At 36.9% G+C, this 20,096-nt stretch overlaps 1 protein-coding gene across 6 annotated transcripts in view; it reads left to right on the top strand.

The window, feature by feature from the left end:
• The window catches only part of RABGAP1L (RAB GTPase activating protein 1 like), an 891,828-nt gene that overhangs the window by 645,062 nt on the left and 226,670 nt on the right, over positions 1-20,096 (top strand). For all 6 annotated transcript variants that reach the window (XM_037825297.1, XM_037825298.1, XM_037825302.1 and 3 more), the window contains one exon: positions 14,673-14,714. In XM_037825297.1, the coding sequence (XP_037681225.1) occupies positions 14,673-14,714 (42 nt within the window). The remainder of the gene's footprint in view (positions 1-14,672; positions 14,715-20,096) is intronic.

The raw sequence follows: 20,096 nt of genomic DNA, 5'->3' as shown, positions 1-20,096 counted from the left end.
TGTTTAAAGTGTTAACTCTGGGGTTTAATCTCTGAGCTTTCTATTCTTTAAGTTTGTATCCAATTAGTGACATGACAGATTTCCTTGAGTGTCAGGATCTAACAAAAACAAACAACAAAGTAATAACCATTTTTCACAGTCTGAAAAGTGGCTCTGCATTGGCTGGTGCTCTCTTTCAGAATTTAGCACTCCTTTCAAGAAGATAAATTTGAGGCAAACATGAAGTACAGATTCCTCTTTGTATTTTCTGAGCCCGCATCTTATCCTTGGCTTGTAGCTTGCTCATGGCCTTAGCAATTCCCCCTTTTACAGTTTCAAATGCCACCCCTACTCCCTATGGAATAGACTTTCTTTCCTTCCTGGGTGCTGTATTGTATGACTTAAAGCAGGTAATCCTTTGCTCCTGTCTGTTTGGGGTTAATTGTTTATTACACTGCTTTAGTTGTCTGCAATGCTGCTTCTGCCTTCTGGGCAAGTTTGGGAGAGAAAGCCAGAGACAAGTTTCCCGATTCAGTCTTTTAGCCTGCCACCCGATAGATTGGCAGCAATATACAGGAATCACAGCATATCCGTAGCAGTTACTCTGCTCCCTTTGGGACAGAGCCAGATACCCAGAATGGGAGTGCAGGCTGCTGCACAATGCACCGGGAAGGGGGTGAATAAGGGGCCAGCAAATGTGCCATGGTGCTCTCCACCGTTTTATAGCACTGCATTTTCTTGATTTAGCACTCACCCAGTTACTGTGTGACCCTTTAAATATTTTTCAGAGTTCTGAGATAGATGGTTCTACCAGTTTTTGCTAGGTTTTCAAAGACTCTGTGGGGGAACAGCACCCTGAAGCATCTTATGCTACCAACTTTGTTGACCAGAATCATCAGTGGCATTCAATTTTGATATTTGACTGCAAGAATTTTGCACAAATAAACTTCGGGAATATTTTAAATATTACATGAAGACTTTGTGAAAGAAGTTTAAGAAGTGCTTGTTAGAGGCATTGTGTAGTGATCCCCACATTTGTCTGCATGTTATAATCATATGGAGAGCCTGGGCCTTACCCAGACCAATTAAATTAGACTTTTGGATATTCTTAACACTTCCTAAGTGATTCCAATATGCAGTCAGGCTTGAAAACTTTGGTAATACTCAGCTCTGAATCTGGATTCATATTAGTATCTCCTGTGAAGTCCTTAAAAACATAAGTGGTTAGACTCCACCCCCAATAAATGTTTATTTATTTGATCTGAGATGGGGCTCCTGCATCAGAGTATTATAAAATTTCCCCAGGTGATTTCTAATTAGTAGTCAGATTTGAGAACCAGTGGTCTAATGGAAAGATAAGTGGATTTGAATCAGAAAATTTGGGGCTCTAGTCCCAATTCTGTGAACTCAGATAAATCACCTAGCATATTTGAATTTCCTTTATAAAATGGAGGTATTAAAAATTACCTATTCACAGTCAAATGAAACAGTGTATTTGGAAGTTCTTTGCCAAAAAAGTCCTATATTAATATTAGGAATTAAGGCCTATTGTGTAATGACTACTGAATATAAGCGTTATGATTAGTTTGGTGCTAAATCCTACATAGTACTTGTAAGAAAGTTGCTGGATGTCTAAGTCATATAGAAACCTAGGCTCCTTGGCTATCCCCAGGTTATGTGATCCTGATTCTTAACCTTTGTATTACATTATTATGGGGACCAGGCTGCTAGTTGTTCTAGGTGGCAGGAAGCAGGAGATGGAGAAAAAGGTGGGGCTACTCCAGCTGGCAATTAAAAAAAAAAATTGAGTTCATCTAATCAGTAACATCCTTCTTATACCTTCACAGAGACATAGTGGACAATAGAGCTGTTTACCTAGTTTAACTTGGCCAAATCCTCTCCCACATATTCTTTTTCAATGCCTTTTCTTGTACCACTTCTTCCCCTCCTGTTAATAGTGCTCTTCTAAGGACAGAAGAGAGAGAAAGGATCCCCAAAGATGAAAACACCCATTTCTGGTTACCAGCATAGCACAAGTAGTACTTCACCCTTGCAGGGATGAGAGTTTATTATTCAGAGCATTCCCTTTGGTGCAACCTCTTGTTATAAGCATCATCTCTCTGCAATCAAAATTGTATACCATTTATTGAGGTTTTCACTCCTAACTGGATATTTGACTATAAGTTCTTGAGCATTTTGCTTGGCATGATTCTGCTATACTAGTTCTTAAAGTATCAGTTACTGCTTATCTCTGAAGATTGAGATTAAGAAGAGATTGAGTGTAATTTTAGTTATTTTTTTCCTGAGCAAATTAGCTTGATCCAATATACCTTAGTTTTCAGATTTGGAAATGAGAAATGAACCTTTCCCCTTGGGTCAGAAGGTGAAAGGTAACATGGTGAATTTTAGTGTTACTGTCCAGGACCTCACTTTTCATGTTTAAGAGGGAATAGAGGGTCACATTTTTATCTTTCCAAATAGGCTGAAAAGGAGATGTGATGGTTAATTTCAGGTTTCTACTTAACTAAGTTATGATATCCAGTTGTTTGGTCAAGTACTGGCCTGCCTGTTAATGTGAGGGTATTTTGGATGAGATTTGCATCCATAATCAGTTTATAGCATCTACTACCAACAAAGGAGATTGCCGTCAGCGATGTGGGGAATCTCTTCTCCCAATCAGTTGGAGGTCTCCCAGAATTTAAGATTTCAGAAGTCAGAAAGTTACTGACCCAACTTTAGCACTGGTTCTTGGAAATTCCAGCCAGCCAACTTCCCCTGCAGAATTTGGACTAAGGACTTCAGGCTCACCTTTATTGGAATTTCCCGTTTGAGGCCTACCCTATGGGAGTTCAGACTTGCCTGCCCCACAGTGAAGTAAACTAATTCCTGATAGTAAATCCTTTACATAAATATAAATATAAATATAAATATAACCATGTTGGTTCTGTTTCTCTGGTGAACCCTGACTAATACAGGAAGCTCAACAACAACTAGAAAAAGATACAGTTACTATCAAGATATTATAGGAAGAAACTGTTTTGAGGAGCATATCATGGTGTTTAATTCTTATTAAAGGTCTGTTTCCTTGATCCTGACTACCCTATTCATTTCATCCATTCATTCAGCCTACTGCTGAAGTAGGTGTGAAGTAGGTCTTGAGTACCTACTCTGTTCCAAGTAGTGTCCTGAGTGATGGGAACATACTAGTAAAGAAATAGGCAGGATTCTGCCCTCATGTAACTTACAAGGAAATAGAGACAGGTAGATGAGTAGTTAAACAGCAGTGAGGTGAGTATTGTGATACGGAAAGTATAGGGTGTCAAATCATTAGCAGATGGCACATCATCTGGTAACAACAGCTGGGAGAGTATCAGAGAGAACCTTAAAATTTTCTAGTAGTCTAGATCTCCTCGCTTGGTATTCTTGGATTAGCTTTTATTTGATGCTCAAGTTGACATATTAACACATACCTTGTAATGATAAATTGGCACACTCTCACATATTCCTTAGTTAATGGTTGTCCGGCGCTCTCTCCGCCCCGCCTCGAGTCCTCGGTCGGCCGGCGATGGGGACCAGAGAGATAAGGGGAGAGAGGGTGCGGACAACGTCTTACCCGGAGCACTTGTGATCACTCAGGACTCGCGGTGGTAAAGCAGATAAACTTTTAATGGGACTAGGCAATCATCATCTTTACAGGTTCCACCCGGGGCGAGACACCTCGGGGGAGAACAACCTCGATGCGGCCGTCAGGTACGGCTCCTTGTGGGCTGTCTCCCCGAGCTTTGCCCGGGAACTTTCTTATAAACCTTGCGTGTATCCAATGGGCTAACGCCACGCACACAAGCATGATTGGTGAATACAGCGGGTGGTTACATACATCAGAAGCCGGAAGCAGGATGTGGGCGCCATCTTGGCACCACTCGATGGGCGGGGGGACTTTGGAGCAGGTTTACAGCGCATGCGCTATGCCCGTCCCGGGAGACGGCTCTCCACAAATGGTCTTTTGGAATCATGTTTAGTCAAAAGGGTCAAAGTATTAAAATATCTCCATTGGTAATGAAGTTCTGATGCATGCAACACCCATGGATGAACCTTGAAGACATCATATTGAGTGAAATAAGCCAGAAACAAAAGGATAAATATTGTATGAGCTCACTGAAAAGAAATAATTAGAATAAGCAAATTCATAGAATCAGAAAGTAGAATATAGGTTACCAGGGGCTGGGGTTAAGGTAGGGAATAGAGAGTTAATGCTTAAATTTTACAGGGTTTCTATTAGGGATGATGGAAAAGTTTTGGTGATGGATGGTAGTGATGGCAGCACAATATTGGGTATTTAATTAACAGCACTGAATTGTATATTTGAATGTAGTTAAAAGGGGGAAATTTTAGGTTTTATATATGTTACTAGAATAAAAATTGTTTTAAAAAACCCGTAGGGCTATACAACACAAACAGTGAACTCTAATATAAACCATGGACTATATAGTTAATAGTACATTTATAAAACATTCTTTCATGAATTTCAATAAATATACCACACTTATTCAAGGTGTTAATAATGGGGAACTCTGTACTTTATGCATGGTTTTTCTGTAAACCTACAACTTCTCTAATTTAAAAAAATATATATTTAATTCAGCAACCTTTTGAAACAATCTCATTTTGAGCTTAAATTAATAGCTTCCAAATTGGTGAGAACGTATAGTATAGCATGGTGGCTTTTACCGCAATCTCTGGAGACAGACTGCCTGCTTTTGAATCCCAGCTTCAACCATTAATGTGTGTGATGTTAGGCAAGTTAATTTGTTTTCAGTTATGTGAATCAGGTTTTTCATCTCTTGTAATTGAATTTAACATATGCAGTGTTCTTAAAACAATTGTTGACATATGGTAAATGCTTAATAAACATTACTAGCCGATAGCATCATCATCTCCATTTTTAGTTCATCAATTGGAATTGGGTTAAAATCCAGCTTTCCCAAGAAGGCTTCAGGCTGCTCTTACCCATATTATTTTGGTCCATACAACTTTACTTGGCACATTTTACCAAGTGTTGCTTTCATCTGTTCTTTATCCTTTTGCATGTAACTTGCCTCTCAAATTATATTGAATTGTTTTTGAAAATGAATGTGTTTTAATGTTTTTAAATCTTTTTTTTTTAAATTTCGGAACACCACTCTGCAATGTTGAATATACTTTTGGTGCTCTATAAATATTTACTGAATTTAGCTCAATGTTTTAGGGATTTTTTTTAAAGATCATTTTTATTATTTTTCAAAGGAGGTTGTATGCAAGGACTCTAGGAGCAGAGCTCCTCCACCTTCTAGCTTACCATTGTACCTTCTGATTGCCAGTGTTCAATGCCAATGGGGTGTCCTTACAGGGACTTCATAGCATTAACTCAGTAGTGCTCCAGTTTCAGGTTTCACCTCTCATTTACTACCCAGGGGTAGATAATATTTTTATCTCCTATGCTAAACTGGGAGTACTTTGAGTATAGAGATGACTTACCCATCATTGTACATATACAAATGCTTATATGTACTAAGTAGGGCTCAAAAATGCCTGGCACGCAGATTTGATGAATATATGTCAACACTCAAATTTGTTTTATTTCTCTCATTTTACCTTCCTTGTTTCTGAAAGGTTCATCCAATTCAGATGTCACTAGCCTCTAAGAATTTTTCCCAGAGTCACCCATAATTAAGGTTTCTTAGACTTTGTAGACCTACCGTCTTTCAGTATTTCATTTGTAAAACAAATGCAAACCAAACAAAGATTAAAAAACAAAAATCACCCACAGCTAGACAGAAGCATTAATATATTAAAAATCTGCATTTATGAAAGTGTTTAATAAATGAATTGATAATAAAAATGAAAAATTTTTAATAAAACTGGGGGAAAGAGAGGATGGGAGTCATCAAATTAATTTGTATTATAACAGTGGAATAGTGGTGGACGTTAGGGAGGACTTAGCTATGAAGATTTTTAAAACAGCATGACTAAATGAATTTGTGTAGAAGGATGCTGTAAGGATCCTAGAAATTTTGTTTTTTTAAGTTGCTGTTTGCTTTCCAGTGCTTCAATCCTGACATCTAGTGGCCATCTGAAAACAAAAACCAAAGTATCACATTTTACTGGTTATTCCATCAAACTCCACTATTTAGCCATCCTCAAATATTGAACTTTCAAAAAGCCTACAATATGAAAAGCACAATAAAGTAAAAGACTTTTGGCTAATGTGTTATAGTATTCTTGCTGTGGAATCTAAATTTAAGAGCAGCCAGTATTTTCTTGTTGATATTTATATGGTTATTATGTTACTTTCACCTTCTTTCTTTGGAGAAATATATTACTTTACAGATCATAGAAGTAAGAAATCAAAGAGAAGCCAAAGAAATATTCTGCTAGTTTCCTGTTGTGTATAACAAGCTACACCAACACTGAGTAGCTTTTAAACAGTGCTTTTATAATGAGGAACATTGATATTTCTCCAGAAGGGAGAAATTGGAAGGAAAACAGGAGTTACGGGTCCCAAACAAGTCCAAAACCCAGAAAGGCAAACTCCATTAGATTTCAAGGTCTGAGAGACACCTGTGGATCTATGTTTTGTCCTCTGGGCCTGCTAGAGGGACAGCTCGACCCTTCCCAAGTGCTTGCCCTGCAGCCGTGCTTTCCTTGAACACTGGGGTGTAGGTCCCATCTTTTCCCAAGCATTTGAATGGTGACCAGGCTCTCTGCAAATGCTGGGACACAGGCCACACCCTCTCCAAGCATTTGGGGTAGCAACACTCTCACTAAACAACAAGATGCATGGCCCACCCCCTCCAAATGCTAGGGCAGATGGCCTGCCCCCTCCAAGCGCAGGGGCAGACCTGCCCTTTACACACACTTGGGTGGGCCTGGTCTCTCGGCCCAAGGAGATCTCTTTAGTTCAGACCTTGGCTTCCATGGTTCTGCCCTTGAAATCATTCTTCCTTCAATTCTTCCCCACTCTATCCCTTTCAATCCAGGCTGGCAGTGATTCCACTCGTGCAAATTGCACAAAAACCTTGGCTTTCTGTGCAGTTCACAGTGGTCCAAACCATCAGACAATGAAACTTCCCACAGATCACTCCTGCATAGCTGCATTTCCAATCCTGACTTCCACTGAAATGGCTTCCTTGATCCATGTTCAGCCACACCATCCTTTGCAAACGGTTGTTCAGTTAAACCTCACATGGAGCCCTGTCCTCTGGGTATTCACTTCCTGAAAGCTTAGGGAGGTCCCTGATAGAGCCACTTCTCACCCTAGCCTCAGAGCACACTATCTGGATAGGCTCAGAATTGCCCGAACCATCAGTTTCTCATTTCTTTGTGCTTAAGAATTTAGTTCTCAGCTTATTCCTTTCCTTTTGCATTTACTATAAGCTGCAAAGAAAAGCCAGACTGCACCTTCCACATTTAGCTTGGAAATCTTCTCAACTAAATATCCAAGTTCATTGCTTACAAGTTATACTTCCAATCTGACATCAGAACATAATTTGACAATTTCCTACCAGTTTATAATAAGGATTGCTTTTATTCCACCTTCCAGTAACATATTCATCATTTCCTTCTAAGGCCCCAACAAAAGTATCTTTAACATCTATATTTCTACCAAAGCAATCTAGGCTTTTCTGTCAAGCACCTCAAGCACCTCACAGTTCCTCCAGCGTCTACCCGTAACCCAATTCCAAAACCATTTCCACATTTTTAGGTATTTGTCATAGCAGCACTCATTTTCCAGTACCAAAAGCTGTTTTAGTTCAGTCTAGTTGCTCAAGCAAGTATCATACAATGGATTATCTTAAAAATAGGAATTTATTGGTTCATAGTTTCAGAGACTTGCAGGCTTTCTTCCTTCCAGGATCAGTATCTACTTGATGGCCAGCAATCTTTGGGGTTCCCTGGTGTAGTGGTTGGAAACTGTATGTACCCCAGAAAAGCATGCTCTTAAAGTTAATCCATTCCTGTGGACTCACTGAAAGTAGGATCTTTTGATGAGGTTACTTCAGTTAAGGTATGACCCACCTCACTCAGGATGGGTTTTTCATCCTCTTACTGGAATCCTTTTATAAGCATGAATACAGAAAGAAAGAGAGAGAACCACAGAAGCAATCAGTTGAAATAAAAAAAAAACCCAGAAGAGAAGGGAGAGACCAGCAGATGCCACCATGTGCCTTGCTGTGTGACAGAGAAGTCCAGAATCACTGGCAGCTGGTCTTCAGGATGAAAGTATTGTCTTGATGATGCCATGATTTGGAAATTTCATGGCCTCAGAACTGTAAGCTTATAAGCTAATGAATTTCCATTGTTAAAAGCCAGCACATTTCATGGTATCTACTTTCAGCAGCCTAGCAAACTAAAACCCTTGGCTTTTCTGTCACATGTGAATGCACATGGTGGCCTCTTCTCCATTGTCTTCCAGGTGCCATTGACTTCTGGGTTCTGGCTGCTCCCTGTGGCTTCTCTCCATGTATATATCTAAATCTCATTCTGTTTATAAAGGTCTCTAATGATCTGGATTACAACCCAACCTGATTCATTTAGGCCACATCTTAAGAGAAGTAACAACTTCAAGAAATCTTACTTACAATAGGTCCATACCCACAGGACCAGAGATTGGGACCTAAACATGCCTTTTGTGGGAAAATGATTCAATCCCCAACATATGCTATCTTGATAATTTAGTAATTCCCCTTCCTGAGTAGATGTTCCATTTTGAATGTGTGAGAAAAGGCAACAACACCCCATTTCCTCTAGCTTTATCTGTATTTGTTGACATGCTCCATTTGCCTTGGCCACTTTGGGCTTGATAATTTCTCACTGCCTTGTTGTTAGGATTTTCATTTCCACAACTATTTATTTCCCCTTTATTTTGATCTCTAAAGGCTTAGGTGCTAATGCACATTTGGCACTTTTTGACACTACCTTTTCAGCATTTATTCTCAGTACTGTCAGCATAGTTTTTGACAGCTTCTTAAACAATCTGTCAGCTGCCTCTGAGCCCACGACTGCCTGCTCATCAGAGCCAAAATGTTCAGTGTCTTTGTTTCAGTGAGCGCTCTGCTGTCAGCCTTTCTTTGTGCAAGATTGTGGGTGCTCAATTGTTGGCCTACCCGGGAACACCATGATGTGCACTTTGGAACAATTATTTAATTTGGGGCAATTACTCGTAGGTGGTCTTTAAAGCGAAGACTTTGCCAGACTGGGACTGAATTTTGAAACAGCAGCATCCCAATTAGTTAAGAAACCACTTCTTCCTGCACACAAGGCTAATCTCAGTCTGTTGGCACTGGAGGAAGGTGGTGACCGTTTCTTTCCACAGCAAGCTGGGTTTTTATTGTCTCACATCCTGCAAGCATTTAGCTACTTTCTGTGTTTTCAATATGGAGACAAATAATAGAATTTGGTTTTGGTAGAAGTCACTTATTTGTTACCCTTCTACTTTTTGCTCTCAAAATGTACTTGCCTTTAGATAAAATGAATTATTTCAATCCTTTAGAAATTAGAGGGCCATTGAATAATACCCAAAGAAGGGATTATTCATTTAACTCATTGAACCAACGTTTCTAACTTCAGAGTTATGAGTTAAAATTCTACATCTGTGTGACCTTGGAAAATGTACTTGACTTTTCTAAATCCTAATTTCTTGTCTGTCAAATGGAATTTAGGGTTGTTGTGGGATTAAATAAGGACATGCTTTCAACATAATCTACATCTTGGCACATAGAAAACATACACCAGATTCTGTCTCTTATTTATTATTTACACTAGGAGTTAGATCTTGCACAATAAATAAAAAGTGGCTATAACAACATTTTAATGTTATTTTCACACTTAATGGTTCTCTAAATTTTTTTAACACCCTAAGTCCCATTATCCCTGTATAATAAACAAATTGTTAGAGTGTACATACTCCTGAGAATGGGAGGCATCTTGAAAATATACAGCGTCTTTCCCTTTTAAAACCGTTTTTCAAAAATATATATGTTTCATCTCAATTAAGCAGAAGTTGGATCAGGAAAGAATAGATAGAAAATAAAGTAACAACAGGAGATTTAGTTAATGGTGGCTTAGCAGAGTAAAGGGTGATTCACTTATAACTGGCTCTGTCGTTGCTAGGAGGCTGTGCTGAGGACCAAAGCTTGCATGGATGTTATCATCTTAAAACCATCCTACTTCTTATGGCCCACTTTTAAACAGGCTACAGGATAGTTGGCCTGTGAAAGCTTCTTGTAGTTTAATCACACCTCTAATTATATTCCTAAAGAGAATAACTCTTATTTAAAAGAAGAGAATAGATATTTTTAAATATCCAACTCAGGTTGACTCCTTTCCTCTCAGGAAGTCAGGATACATTTTGTAATGAAATAAAAATCTTGACAAAATAGCAGGTTTTTCCTGATCTCTAATAACTCAGAAATCTGAAAGTATCTTATTTGCTTGCATAGTCCAACTACTCTGTTTAATTCAAGGCATATGAAGACTTCACATTTCTTGATTTTTATGGATAATATCTAGAGCTTTATATAAGCAGGTGCAGTAATGCCTTATTATTCTGAACATATTCATAAAGTTCACATAAATAAACTTTTCTGGTAACTGAAAGTTATATTTTCACATCCCAAATTTAAATATATATATGTATTTATTTAAAACACACTATTCTCCCTTCTTACGTACAGTATTTTGAACATAACATAAGTATTTGTTCATGCTACTGGATTATCATTATGAGCATTAGCTATTGAAGGGTTATTGGCTCCTTTGCCAAATGGGCCCAGATAGCTATGAATTTTATGATTTTTTAAAAAAACATATCTTCTTTTTCTGCCAGATCTAATGTTTTAATTCTGACAACTGTCTTTATAGGCCATCTGTCCCTAATCTCATCTAGCACATACTTTGTCTTATAGTTTATGACTACTAATATATCTATAAACTAAAAAATCATATTACCAAACTAATTAGAAGCATGTATAAAATTAAAATCTGGAATAAATTTTTCTCTTGGGGTTTGTGAGAGCAGTTTTGGCTCTTTTGAGACCTTTATTTTTTTTTTTTTTAATATCTAAGTTCTTATTTGTGTTTTTTCATGGCTCAGTTGTCTAGCAGTTTGACTTTGAGATAATTAAAGAAAAGAGGTTCTTACTGTAATTTGATGATGTTTCTGTGATTAGTCTAGTTGGGTTTTCTGGCTTTTAGGAAAAAGAATCAACCCCAGAAAGTGTGGGGTAGCTAGTTCAATCATTTAATCATAAGTGCTTACAATGGTACATTTCAGCACTGTATGATGAGATGCCATTAGACTAAATATCAGGAGATTTGGATATGTTTTAGTTTCCTGGGCTGCTCAAGCAAATGCATGAAATGGGTCAGGTTAAACAATGGGAATTTATTTGTGCACCATTTTGAAGTTAGGAAAAAGTCCAAATTAAGGTATCACTAAGACAATGCTTTCTCCCTGAAGACTGTGGCATACTGGGGCTGGCTGCTGGCAATCCTTGGTCCTTATATTTTGTCACATGACAAGGCACATGGCAGTGTTTTCTGGTCTCTCGCTTCTTTTCCAGGTTCTGTTGATGTTCAGCTTCTGGCTGCTTTTTCTGTAGCTTTTTCTCCCCGTCTGAATTTCATTCGGCTTATAAAGGACTCCAGTAATAGGTTTAAGACCCATCCTGATTGGGCTGGGCCCACATCTTAACTGAAGTAACATCATCAAAAAGACCTGCTTACAATGGATTCACACCCACAGGAATGAATTAGGTTTAAGAACATGTTTTATTGGGGAACATATAGCTTCAAACCACCATAGGTGATACTTTCCTGCTACTAATATACATATAACATTGGCTGGTCACTTTCATATTCTGAAAAATGGGATTATAGTACAGGTTGGTATGAGAATCAGTGAGATTTTCACTATTCCTATGAAAACAAGGAGGAGGGAACAATATTGGCAGATTCAGAATATAGCTGAGTTGGTTAAACAGGAAGTGGAGGTTTCTAAGAGTACAGTGAAAAGATTTGGGAAGGAGAGGTGGAGTGGGAAACTAAATGACCAAAGAATTATGAGGTTTAGAGAACTAGAGAGAGGATTACAATTTTTTTGTAATTTAAAAAAAAATGACATTTTAATCAGTGACTGGAGCAAACAAGAACCGCAGCCATGGTGGATTTACTCCTGATGGCAGGTTGATAGACACTCGGGTTGTGAGAATTCACTGCTGCCTAGAAGTGAAAACTAGCAGTTGTGATGGGGGCACAGATGGGGTGGAGGGCAGAGCTGCTGGTCTGTTTTTTCTTGCTCTGCAAGTTTGGTAGCAGTGGGCAGCAGCTAGTGCTTTCCAAATTCAGATTAGGAAAGCAAATTTTGCTTAACTGTAATCCAAGTTTTTTAATCTGTAAGTCTTTTTCTTTTTCTTTTTCTTTTTCTGATTTGTAAACTGTGATAAGAATCAGTCTAGGTTCATAGCTTGGTGTGGTGATGAACTGTGTCAGTTTATTTTTGTTGCCTTGTCTGATTTTATTTACTTCCTACTGCTTTTGATTTCTTGACAAAGTATCTAAGTAAACTCAAAACCTCCATCAAATATTTTATGTTTATGATTCATATTTCTAGTAGCTGAATATGAAAAGCTATATTAGCTTAGCAGGAATTCACTCCAAGTTTCTGGTCCTAATCTTCATTTCTGATTTTGGAGACAGGAAAAAAGCATGCTTTATTAGAAGTGTTTTGCATAATACATTTGATACAGCTCCATATCCAAAAAGTAGATAGATTGTATTTGTTAGCAAGATGAAGAGAGCACATTGACTACTTCCTGGACTTAAGGAAAATGTCATTTCACATCTGAAATATCATTAATCTCATGTGCTTTAGTTTCCTTGGCTGCTCAAGCAAATACTGTGCAATGAGTTGGCTTAAACAATGGGAATTTATTAGCTCACAGCTTGGAGGCTGAGAGAAAGTCCAAATCAAGGAGTCATGAAGGCAATGCTTTCCTCCTGAAGACTGGCATTCTGGAGCTGGCTGCCTGTGATCTTTCGTCCTTGGCTCCTATGTCACATGGCAATGCACGTGGCATCCTCTTTTGTCCTCCAGGTTCCATTAAATTTCACAGCTTTCTCTCTCTGTCTGTCTGAATTTCATTTTGCTTATAAAGGACTCCAGTAATAGTTTTAAGATGCACCCAGATTGAAAGGGGCTACACCATAACTGAAGTAACTCACCAAAAGGTCCTAATTACTATGGTTTGTACCCACAGGAATGGATTAAGTTTAAGAACATGTCTTTCTAGGGTACATACAGCTCCAAACCACCACATCACTGAAGATGACTTTTTTTACAAGGACACAGCACATTCTATGGCAATCTTGTTTCTGATTCTGTTAACTCGAACATTTAAGATTCCCTGTGTCTTGAATTTAATATCTCAACATCTCTTCAGAGTCATTGGCCTGAACCCAGAGTTCAAAATTCAGATCCAATAAGGCTTCTCAAGAAGCAGTTTAATTTGTTTATCTATTAAAAAATCGTATTAGGATCTGTATTAGCATTCTCCAGAGAAACAGAACCGACGTACATATATATATGTTAGTATTATGAGATTTATTATAGGAATTGGCTCATACAACAGTGGGAATTGGCAAGTTTGAATTCTGTAGGGCAGGCAGCAAGCTAGAAACTCGGTTGAAGGTTTTGATGAATTCCACAGGAGAAACTGGCTGACTGAAATAGAGATAGAAATTCTTCTTTCTGACTGCTGAAATCATCAGTTTTCCCTTTAAGGCCTTTAACTGATTGATGAGACTTCTCTCATTGCTGAAAGCAGTCTCCTTTGTTGAATGTAGATATACTCAACCATAGATGCAATCAACTGACTAATGATTTAAATCCATGAAATACCCTCACAGTAGCAATCAGGCCAGTGCTTGCTTAAACAAACAACTGGATGCCATAACCTAGCCAAGTTGATACATGGACTTAACCATCATAGTATCTGACTTCTTTTTTTTTTTACAAAGGAAATACAGAGAAAGAAAAGAAAAAGGCATTCTGTCAGTCCCTGATTACATCTCCAGTTGTAGATTACTACCTTAAAGCAAGCACTAAAACAAACAAAAATGGTAAGAATGGTAGTGGTAATCCAGTGTGATGCTTGCAGCTCTCCTTATATAATGTCTCATTCATCAGCAATCCTGTTTTTTGTTTGTTTTATATTGTTTTGTCTGCCACTGGCAGTTTAACCTCATCACCCAGATGTCCTGACTGGGACTTAGGAATCTCAGTGAATAATTTTAGACTTCTACATCATACTGTCATCTTGAGCAAGAAACTTAACTTTCACAAGCCTTAGACGTATACAAATAATCCAGAAATGGATTTAAGGAAAATAACTTATTGTAAAAAATAATAATTAATTAAATAGCACTTGAAATTTTCAGTAAGCCCCACAGGAAAGGACAAATACCTCTTTTTTAAAAATATGGTTTAATTATTATTGTATGTGGAAATGAAAGCAATTAGGGAATTTATGTAGGGAAAGTCCTGGGAAATAATAAAACAATGACAAATGTTTTAATGTATGAAGGTCTTGGGAAATAGTTAATAAAGGAGTGTCAAATATAGTAGTATTGATTTTCACTCTCCTTTTCTGTTTCAGGGTTTGAATATAATCTTTCATGTAGCCTTGGCTCTCCTAAAGGTAAGTGTGCCATTATGTTTAAGTTACCAACATCTTACCTCTCTCCGCTTGGGTCTAGAATGATTCAATATACAGTCTTTGACTCATTTGGCTTCTGGGTTCTTGAACAAAATAAAGATTTCAGTGAGAAACTGTGATCCTTTTTATTCTGCCCATCTCCATCCTTTTTTGTTGTTTTTCTGAGGTTTGTTTGTTTTTCTTATAATCTATTTAAATTTGCTATCATAGCACTCCTTCCAGGAACATTTAAAGGTGTTTTTATTCATCTGTGTTAGTTGATATAAGAGAAAAAATTAAAACCTGTTTTCTATCAAAATGATGCCAGCTTTTCTAAAAATATTGTAATAACATCCCTGTAGGTACCTAAACATATAATTGAATTATTAAAAAACTTCTGTAATATATTGAGTAAAAAGCAAACTGCTACATTTCAATTTGCAGTTCTTTCCCTGCTAGCTAGAAATTTATACGACACTTTAGGATTCAATTATAATTACTTTGTTGGATTTTACATCAACATATCCATGCAGTTTTAACACTGTGGGAACAGCAAGACAGTTGCTGCAGAGCTGGTGAAAATAACCCAGCCAGTTTTTATCCTTTAGTCAAAGATGACATTCTGTTGTTGAAAGTGATAATTGCTTTGTTTATAAAAAGATGCAGTCTCACCCTTTTCCCAGTATAAAGTAGTGATTACAATTGCAGACTTCGGACTCTGAGAGATTTAGTTCTAATGTCAGCGCTAGTGTATGACCTTGGGGAAGTTACTCTAAGTGTTCAGAGCCTGAGTTTTGAGATAATAATAGAAACTAATTTATGTGGTTATAAAAATTAAATAAAATCATACATAAAAGTACTTAACAATGTCTAGAAAATTTTATTGCCCCATTAACATTAGCTGTCATTATTATAATTACTATTGTTATTTCTAAGATAACTCAAAATGTGTTTCTAGATCCCCCATCATTCTTCCTTAAACTCTCAAAAGTTAATAACTCATTATCTTGGGAGAGCCTCCATACTTCACCATTAAAATACCTTGATTCAAAATAAAGGCATTCACCTCCAGTGAGGGAGTCCTGGGTCTCCACATCCCCAACCTCCACTTGACATTTTCCAACATCTAATTTTTGCTAGATCAATAGGATGAATCACTCTCATTTTACTTGGCATTTACCTGATCAGTGATCAATAACTTCTACCATCTTCTAGTGTGTCTGTCAGAGTTTTGGGTTTCCTTGTTCCCTGCTCATAATCTTTTTATGTAATATGCGTATATTCATTTATTTATTTTCTTGCTGCTTTGCAGCAGTTCCTTGTACATTCCAGGTATTAATTGCTCATCGATGTTAAACCTCACAAATACCTTTTCCCATTCTGTCATTTGCTGTTTGTCCTGTGGTGTTCTCATTAAAAGACGTCCTCATTGGGCTGTTATCAAATGTAAAAAAAAAAAAAAAAAAAAAAAATAAAGGCATAAAATAATGTGGGTCGTCTGCAACTCAAGAAATGGGTTGCTGCTCCTCATCTCTGATACTGTTAAACATTTGCTTGTTTAGAAGTTCATAAAATACACTTTAAATTACTCACTAAATTGTTTTGTGTTTATATGTGAACATTCTTATGCCAACATTACTTTAGAAGTTAAGAAAATATTAGGAATATGTTTAATAAAATAACACAAATGTATTTGTATCTTTTAATGAAGTCGTGGCTCTCTACTCCTAATTTTCTTTTTCTTATCATTAAAACAGATAAAAACCAAAAACTTTCTATCATGTCCTTTTGAGCAGGGCTGGAATAAGACTTTCAGAATACCTAAGCAGTGAAAGTATTATGTAATTTAGACTAAAAACAATACTAAACCGTAAAGTAAGTGTAAGAAAGTCCAAAAAGTTCTGATTTTTTCCGTCACATCCAATTGTTTTTTAATTATCAGATACTACATCTTTTCCTAAATATGGTTTTTTTTTCCTCATTTTTTTTGATGACCCTTCTTTACTGATGTACTAAGCACATGCTTAGTCTGTCTTTTGGGAAATCCATGATTGCCCCTCAGGTTATCAGACCTGTAGTCTGTGGTTTTAGTTAATTATCTTCCTGATTTACACATTGGCTTGTTGGTATTATTTTCACTTATTTTTGGCCATGTTAACCCAGACCAAGCCTGTGCAGAGAACATTCTCTAGTCTACTGGGCAGAAAGGCTCTTTGTTTCTTCTCTAGCAAAGCAAGGATACTTGTCTAACAGCCTCTTAACAGCAATTGACTAAAGATAAAAAGGAGAGCCTTCTAACCACTAGTGGCCTATATTTATATCACTTCCTCATATGTGAATCCTAGAGCTGACCCTACATAAAGACCTGAATTGAAGTATACCTTCATTGATCTGGTTGACCTCACCTGGAAAAAGAATATCTCAAACATACATGACAGTGACTCACTTTCAGCTTCTAGTCTAGTATGCCAAATAAAAGTGTTTGCTTATATAAAGACAAGAAACTGAGGGATAGTGTCAAAGTCCTTATGAACCCAGTATAAATGTGGAAGGGCTTTCAATTTCCCTGTATTAGAAATATGTCTTGTGATGAAGGGAACTAACATTTTTTGGGCGTTTATTCTATGCTAAGCTCTAGCATAGTGTATCTCAGCACACATTAAATGTCCAGGAGTTATTTGTAGGAGAATGGTAAAGAGCAGACCATCTAATTCCCCCTCTCCCCCACCAGTTAAAAATTTAGAAATTGAGAGAACCCAAGAGGTTATTTGATTGCCTGAAAGTCTTTTAGTTCAGTGGTAGCAAAGCTGGATTTATATTTCTTTTTAGATAGCATAGATGTGATTAACATCTCTGTTGCTGAGTATGGTTTAAAGATACCTTCTTTGTGAGAGGGATATGCTTTTTGGGGAGTTAGAAATAGTCTACCGGATAACTAGATAGCTATTCAGGTAAAAAGAATGATTCAGTGTAGAAGGTAGATAGTATAGTCAACCATCATCAAATCACTTAGAATGTTTGCAGTTTCCAGTAGGTAGCTTAGATAATGTTCCCAAAATTCTGGTTCATTTATTATAAGCAACATTTAATAGCCCTAGCACAGTACATTATACTTGATTGGAGATGATCAGTCAGAATTGATCTTACTTCATGTTGGGTAGAGAAATTTTTCAGAATAGGTTACCTGCTTTATAACTGTGGTAAAAAGCAAAGGATAGAATGGTTTCCTTCCTCCCACCCCAAGTATTATATGCTCATTCTCTAAATATGTATATGTGTGTATAAACATTACAGAGATAAAGAAAGCCCACTCATAAACCCACTTCCAGAGATAAATAGAATTGAAAATTTGGTATTAAGTCTTCCTTCCTTTTAATTGGTGTTTGTACCATAATTGTATGTACCATAATTTATTTAACCAACCTTATATTAAATTTTTATGAATATTTAAATAGTTTCCAGACTTTCCTGTTAAATAAAACCATGACAAACATCCTTAAACTTACATCTTTGCCTGCTTATCTGATAGTATCTCTTGGATAAATTTCTAGAATTGGAATTTCTGGGCCAAACTGTAATAATCTTTTAAATTTTGATACATAATACAAAATTGCTCTCTACCAGCAATATGAGAATGAATTCTTCCCATATGCTTGCCAAAGTAGAATTTCTAAACTTTGCACTTTTATGGACATTGAAATCAAGTTCTAAAATAAAGCAGTTTAAAAGTAATTATATAATAATTTTTTCATTGGAAACAAATCCTTTAAACAGTTATGAAAAGTCCAGTGTTATGTTCTTTAGTTTAGGAACATCCAATTTGGGGGGGGGTGGTGAAAATTTAGCCAGAATCAACTGGCTAAATTTAGGAAGAATGGGCCTTCCCTTAGCTTGGAGGGGCTTTGTATATTATATAAAAGTTCTGAAAGATATCTTTGATTGTTTTTTTTTTTTTTTTTTTTTTGGCTTTTCAACCCTCGCCACTATGGATTTTTTCCCACCAAATTTTTGAAACTTATTCTCTGAAGTCACTAACAGCTTGTTAAATCTAGTGAACATCTTTCAGTTTTTATCTTACTTGATCCCTCAACAGTTGTCAGATCAGAATAACATTTCTCATTTATTCTTTTCTCTCTTTTTTTAAACATCTTCTCTTGGCTTCTAATCTTTTATCTCTTTTTCTGCTTTTTCTCATTTTCTTTTGCTCATTCTGTTTTGTTTTTTTTTTTTTTTTTTTTTTTTTTCTAGCCATTAATTTGGAGTTCCACAGAGCTTCATCCTCTTACAACTCACTTGATAACCTTTCTCCCTTGGTGATCCTGTTCAGCCTCTGGTTTCATGTATAAATATTCACTCTCATCTTAACATTTAGCTCAGACCCAATGCTTGACTGTATATTTAACTTGTCTACTTGGATGTTTCACTAGCATATCAAATCCAGAAGTTAAAACTGAACTGACATACCTTCCCAAACCTACTCTTCCTCCTTATTTCTGTAAAGGCACTAGCATTTACCCAACTGCTGAAACCAGAAATCTGGAAGTTGCCCTTGTGTTTCTTCTTTTCTTAAGCCCCCAAATATAATCCATTTCCAAGTCTTAATAGTTCTACTTCTTGAGAAATTTTGGTACCTCCCCACTTGCCTCCTATCCCCGTTTGGTAGTCCAGGCTACCAGACTCACTAACCTGAACAATTGCAGTGGCGTCCTTCAGTAACAGTGCCAGGCGTTGTTCACGGCATTGGAGATAAAGCTGTAGTTAAGAAAGATCCTGCTTTCATGGAGCTTGCATTAAATGGAAGAGAGTAAATAAACAAATAAATGAATATGATTATTTTAACACATGTTAAAGTTTATGAAGGAGAATGATGCTGATGCAGAGTGGAGAAGGCTCCCTTCTTTGGATTAGATGATCTATAAAAATGCCCTGTAGGGTGATATTTGACCTGAAAATCAAATTAAAAGAAGTAATCAGCTATGCCAAAATCTGAGGACAGAGTCTTCTAGGCAGAAGATACAAACATAAGGGCCTTAAAGAGGGTTTTTTATGTGTGTGCTTAAAAAAGAGAAAGAAGGCCTGTGTCTGGAGTATGATAAGCAAGAAAAGCTTGGATTTGGGTAATAGCACTAGAACTAAGAGAGGTGAGTAACTGCTCTTCTCCTACCTACTTTTGGCCATTGTCAAATCCATTCTCATATTACAACCAGAGTAGTCTTTTAAAAACAGATTTTATTATTCATTATTCAACACATATTTACTGAACACCTTTTCTAAGACAGACACTATTCAATGTGCTTGAATAGACCAGTGAACTAAAGTAACAATAGTAGTTGCCTCCATGTTGTTATGTTCTAGCAGAAGACAGTTAATAAATATGAAACATAT

The sequence above is a fragment of the Choloepus didactylus genome, chromosome 2, assembly GCF_015220235.1.
Source record: "Choloepus didactylus isolate mChoDid1 chromosome 2, mChoDid1.pri, whole genome shotgun sequence".
Classification (NCBI taxonomy): Eukaryota; Metazoa; Chordata; class Mammalia; order Pilosa; family Megalonychidae; genus Choloepus; species Choloepus didactylus.
This window is presented reverse-complemented; position numbering and strand designations above follow the sequence as displayed.